Source organism: Suricata suricatta, chromosome 14 (genome assembly GCF_006229205.1).
Source record: "Suricata suricatta isolate VVHF042 chromosome 14, meerkat_22Aug2017_6uvM2_HiC, whole genome shotgun sequence".
NCBI lineage: Eukaryota > Metazoa > Chordata > Mammalia > Carnivora > Herpestidae > Suricata > Suricata suricatta.
Genome location: NC_043713.1, coordinates 86,611,124 through 86,616,314, shown reverse-complemented (window position 1 = coordinate 86,616,314; position 5,191 = coordinate 86,611,124). Strand labels below are relative to the sequence as shown.

Genomic DNA, 5,191 nt, shown 5'->3' with positions numbered 1-5,191 from the left:
AGGGTCAGCTGGCAAACCAGGAGGTCCCTTGGGACTGAACCCCCACCCTCCGACGATGTGTCCAACTCAGATCTAGGAGTTTTCTCAATTGGCTGCTTACCATCTGCTCGGATTTTCAACCTTCATTTGTTTTCCTTTATTCCCGAAGACATGCCTCCTTATTAAGTGAGTGATTGTGCACGGCATTCGGAGTCCTGCTCAGGAGAGAGGCCGCATGCAGTACTGCCTCCCAAAATGAAGCATGCACACACACACACACACACACACACACACACACACACACGCCTGGTCCCGCGCCTGCACAGGACTGGCCGCCGCTAACCCATCCTGTGGCGCCTGCCTGTGTGAAATCACCGGGAAACAATGTGGGCCGACTCGGGCAGGGAAAACTTGACTCTCATTTTAACCCATTTGAGCTGCTTAGTTGGTTAAGCCTGGGCTTCTGGGAATCTCCACGTTCGTCCTATTGACCCCCCGCCCCTCTCCACAGTTTGAGATGCCCCTTGGCGGTCACTCACACACCAAACCCTGTCCATCGGGGCCGAAACCGGAAGGAACTCAGCGGTCTGCCTGCCCACGTGCATGGTGGTGATGTCGCCGCTGGACCCAGAACGTGGGGGACGCAGCATCAGCTACGCCTTGGCAGTCACGCCGGGAGAGCTGCTCACGCTCTGCTGACCCAAAGCGGTGGCGGTGCAGTAAAATCACACTGCACTGGGGTGCCCGGGGGGCTCAGTCGGTGAAGCGTCCGGCTTTGGTTCAGGTCATGATCTCACTGTTCGAGGGTTCGAGCCCCGCATTGGGCTCTGTGCTGACAGCTCAGAGCCTGGAGCTGCTTCTGATTCTGTGTCTCCCTCTCTCTCCCTCCCCTGCTCTCACTGTCTTTCTCTGTCTCTCAAAAATAAATTTATTTTTAAAAATTAAAAAAAATAAAACATGTGCAGAGACCAATCTCCCTGAGCCCACAAACCCAGGTGGGTCACACAAGCAAAACTTAATTGAGCTTGTTGGCCAAAACAGGCGATGTAACTTGACCTGGGTCGTTGCTTGCTTATGCCTCTGAAAACCATAAGCAAACCTTAAATTGTTCCCCCAGATGGAGAGGAGGTAAGCAGTAACCCATTTCCTTTCATTTAAGAAAATCCTAATATTGTAACCAATGTCCGAGAAAAAGAAATAGTCCCTGCCTCCAGCCTCTGCGAATGGCTTTCTTTTCTTTCTTTCTTCGTTTTAAAAAACTTTTTAAAATGATATTTTGATAGAGACAGACCATGAGCAGGGGAGGAGCAGAGAGAGAAGGAGACACAGAATCCGAAGCAGCTCCAGGCTCCGAGCTGTCAGCACAGCTCATCGTTTTTTAAAAATATTTTTTAATGTTTATTTATTCTTGACACAGAGAGAAAGTGTGTGTGTGCGAGCAGGGGAGGGTCAGAGAGAGAGGGAGACACAGAATCCGAAGCAGCTCCAGGCTCCGAGCTGTCAGCACAGAGCCTGACTCGGGGCTCAAACCCACGAACGTGAGATCTGACCTGAGCCGAAGTCGGACGCGTAACCGACTGAGCCCCCAGGCGCCCAGCACAGGTCATCATTGATCCCAACACAGAAAGACACTCTGGAAACTCCATGTAACTGCTTAGAGGATGCAGTGGTCAAAACGAGTGTCATCCTCAGCATCCCGAGGGCTTCCAGAATGTTCAGGCACGTGGGGATGGCCATGGGGGGTTTCAGGACCAACGACTCCCATTGTCGGAATATTCTGGAAGTCCCCAGAAGAGTGAACATATGCCTCTTCTCACTATAAGGAATCTTGATACTGATTTCAAGAAGCCTCCGCGAGTCACGAAGGAAAAATCCATGAAAGGAATGTCTGTGACAAAGGTCTGCATGAATTCCATGTATGTCTGCTCTGTGCTTTGGCCTGTGACAAGGGACCAGGGGCCTCGTGGCTGGACGGACACACATGTGTTCGCGTACCACCCGGTTACACATGTTTCACCAGCATTGGCAATCGTTCTGTCCTCTGTTCTCAGGCAGGTTTTCCAAATAACACTATGACTAAAGAAAAGAAAGCTCCAACTTTCCCCATCTTGACTGTGATCTAAATTCGGGACGTCTCGAGTGAAAATCAGGTCGCTTCTTTTTGCCTACGGAAGAGGGTCTCATTTGTGAAATGATCTTATCACAGAGGCCTAGGCCAGCTTTCAAAACAGGGTACTGTCCCCCTAACAACTCCCTGAAAGTCCTGTCTCCAGTACAGGCTTGCTGTCTGAGCCACCACTGGGGGGAAGAAGGGCGCAGTCACCATTCCTTTCACGTCTGTGTGCGTCCTCTCCTGCTCTCTTACTGACTGTTCGATCCATGAAACAATGAACTGAAACCTGAAAATTACTTTGGGGGCGCCCCCGGCGCTCAGTCAGTTGAGCGTCTGACTCTTGATTTTGGCTCAGGTCAGATCCCAAGGTCGCAGGTTGGAGCCCCACGTCAGGCGCCACACTGACAGTGCAGATTCTGCTTGGGACTCTCTCTCCATCCCTCCCCTGCTCACCCAAACTCGCTTTCTCGCTCTCAAAATAAATAATCAGGGGCACCCGGCTGGCTCAGTTGGTTAAGCGTCTGAGTTTGCCTCAAGTCATGATCTCGTGTTTGTGGGTTTGAGGCCCGTGTTGGGCTCTGTGCTAACAGCTTGCAGCCTGCTTGGGACTGTCTCTCTCTCTGCCCCTCCCCTGCTCATGCTTGCGCTCTCTCTCTCTCTCTCTCTCTCTCTCTCTCTCTCTCTCGGTTCTTCCCTTGCTCATTCTTGCACTCTCTTGCTCATGCGCTCTCTCAAAAAAAAAAAAACAACCTAAAAAACAATTTCTTTAAGTGAAATACATTCTCTGGAATGGGGAAACCTGCTTCTTCCACGGTCCCCATGGTCCCCACATCCTCTGGGCCTCCTGTCTCCCCCAGGACTCTGCTCTGGGGCTGGAAAGATCAGGAAGGGAGAAACAGGGCGGCCATACTTCACAGCGTTAAGCACCGTCCACGGCTGAACCCCGCTGTCACTGCTGTCCGTGTTCCAAAGCGCTTGTCAGTATTACAAATAAAAACAAAAACAAAAACCGGTTTTGCTCTTTGAACAAACTCCCGGTGACGCGGGAACCCACTCCGGGCCGCCGAGGTTTCACAGGAGACACGACGTCCTCTTGCTGAGACAGAATTCCGCCCTGATGCGCCATCTGACGGACCTTCAGGCCCCGCCCCGCGCGGGACGCTCCGCAGTCATGCACGCGCTTCCTGCGCGCCAGCTGCTGCTCTGAGCACCTTACAAACAAACACCGGCCCTCGGGGCCTCCGCCCCCGGCCGGGCTCTGACGGCCTCTGATGGAGACACAGGGGACAGAGGCCCACGGAGCCGGGACGACCCCTGAGGCCCCACGGCAGGGAGGGAAGACAGGGACTCAGCGGCGAGCCGGCCGGGCCTGTGTCCTCACCCCCGGCTCCGTCAGCTCCCGCGCTTCTGCGTCTGCTTTCCAAAGCCAGGGCTGCCCGTGTCTATCCTACAATGAAATGAGGTGGAGTCGAGTGCGCCGGGGACTCACACCTTCCCCGTCAGTGTCTTTCCCCCCAAGACGGGAGGGAGCAAGGCCATTGCCTCTTATCCAAATGTGCGCAATCCTGGCCCCGCGGCGATAAGGCTGACGTTGCTGGTGCCCTGACAGGGAGGGGTGTCCGAGCTCACCCACGGCGAGCGGGCGTCCGGCTGACCACGGAGGCCGACGGTGTAGACGTGCTGGGAATTCCCGCGGGGAGAACTGGGTATCCTGTGAGAGATGCGGGATCTCAGAGCGATGTTGTAGAAGTCATCAGTCACGTGCAAGAACGCAAGGGGAGGTCTGACACAATTAGCCCGCTAAACCTCGAAGGGAAGAAGATTTCAAGGACAATGACAAGACGGACACTTCAGAAGAGAATTAACTGAATCCGAAGGGATGAAGAAGCGCCTGGAGAAACGTCTCAAACCGTTGAGGGCATTTCGTGCAAACACACAAACACAAAAAAAGCCTCTGGAAGGGCAGTTCTCCGAGGTAAACGGCAAAACTTAAACCAAAAGAAACACGATATAAAATGCTATCATCCTATGCAGCAGATATTTTCCCCAAACAACTCCTACCACGTGCGACTTTTTTTATTCTAAAAAGAATCACAGCGTCACTGTATTATAACCTAAGTCCTTCTTAAATAGAATCAGGGTGAGGAAAAAGCATTTCTTATCATCTTTATCTTTTAAACAAATCTCAATCAAATATTCTCTCATTATTACGGAACCCGGGTCCACATTGTAAGAGGGTTTGCCGTAGGGGCTTTTCTCCAGTACGAATAATCCTCAGGTAACAGACGCTCCCATACCGAACCCAGAATCGTCACCCAGAGTGACAGAGACGCCCCGTTAGAAGGCGAGCCGTCTGCTGAGCCAACAGTGGCTACGGCAGCCACGTTACTCTGTGGTTTCAATTTACTTTCCGTTCCTTCCTTTTGTAGGAGATGGAACAGCCCCGTGTGCTGACTGCTGTGCTGACGCCTTCATCGCCGCCATCCTGGGCTCGGGCACCGAGGTCCCCCCAGGTCCGACCTGGCAGTCCCGAACCCCAACAATTATTTTACGTAAAGGGTACGTGTATCCTTACCCTTTCTCACATGCACCCCCGAAATGAAATGTCACAAACCCCATGTCCCTCCTCGGGCCCCGTGACATCACACAACCCATATCTGCGTATCTACTCAAAGCTAAAAAATCACATCCTTCTCCTCCAAGTTCAATGACAGCTCACGGTCAAATAAGAGCGATTCGTTTTTTCTTGTTCCTTCTGGATGTGCTTCTGGCCCCCTTCCTCCCGCCCTCATCGCCCATGTCAGAGGCGCCGAGCATGTGGGGGTGACTGCGGAATTCGGCTTCCTCCTGAAGCCAGAGGGTCCCGGGGGGAGGTGGCGAAAGCCCGGGGGGTCCAGCCCCACCTGGCGCTAGACACGTGCCCGGTCGCCGAGGGCCAGGCGGGGCACCTACCTCAGAACGAAGAGGTCCACGGTGGAGTTGCCGGCGAGGCTGACGTAGGCGGTGACCACGTCCCCTTGTTTCACGGGCCTGGAGGGCAGCCGGACGGCCACGTTGCTGTCCAGACGCAGCTCGCTGAGCGGGGCCGCGTCCTGGGCC

The 5,191-nt window shown here is 53.7% G+C and overlaps 1 protein-coding gene across 1 annotated transcript; it reads right to left on the bottom strand.

Annotated features, from left to right (window-relative positions):
- Positions 1 to 3,440: 3,440 nt before the first annotated feature.
- Positions 3,441 to 5,190, bottom strand: LOC115277509 (transmembrane protein 132D-like; the record flags this gene model as incomplete). The annotated part of the gene is made up of 3 exons (XM_029921633.1): positions 3,441 to 3,539; positions 3,722 to 3,803; positions 5,045 to 5,190. Coding segments are annotated over 3 exons (327 nt in total), but the record flags the coding sequence as incomplete, so codon positions are not given.
- Position 5,191: the final 1 nt, after the last annotated feature.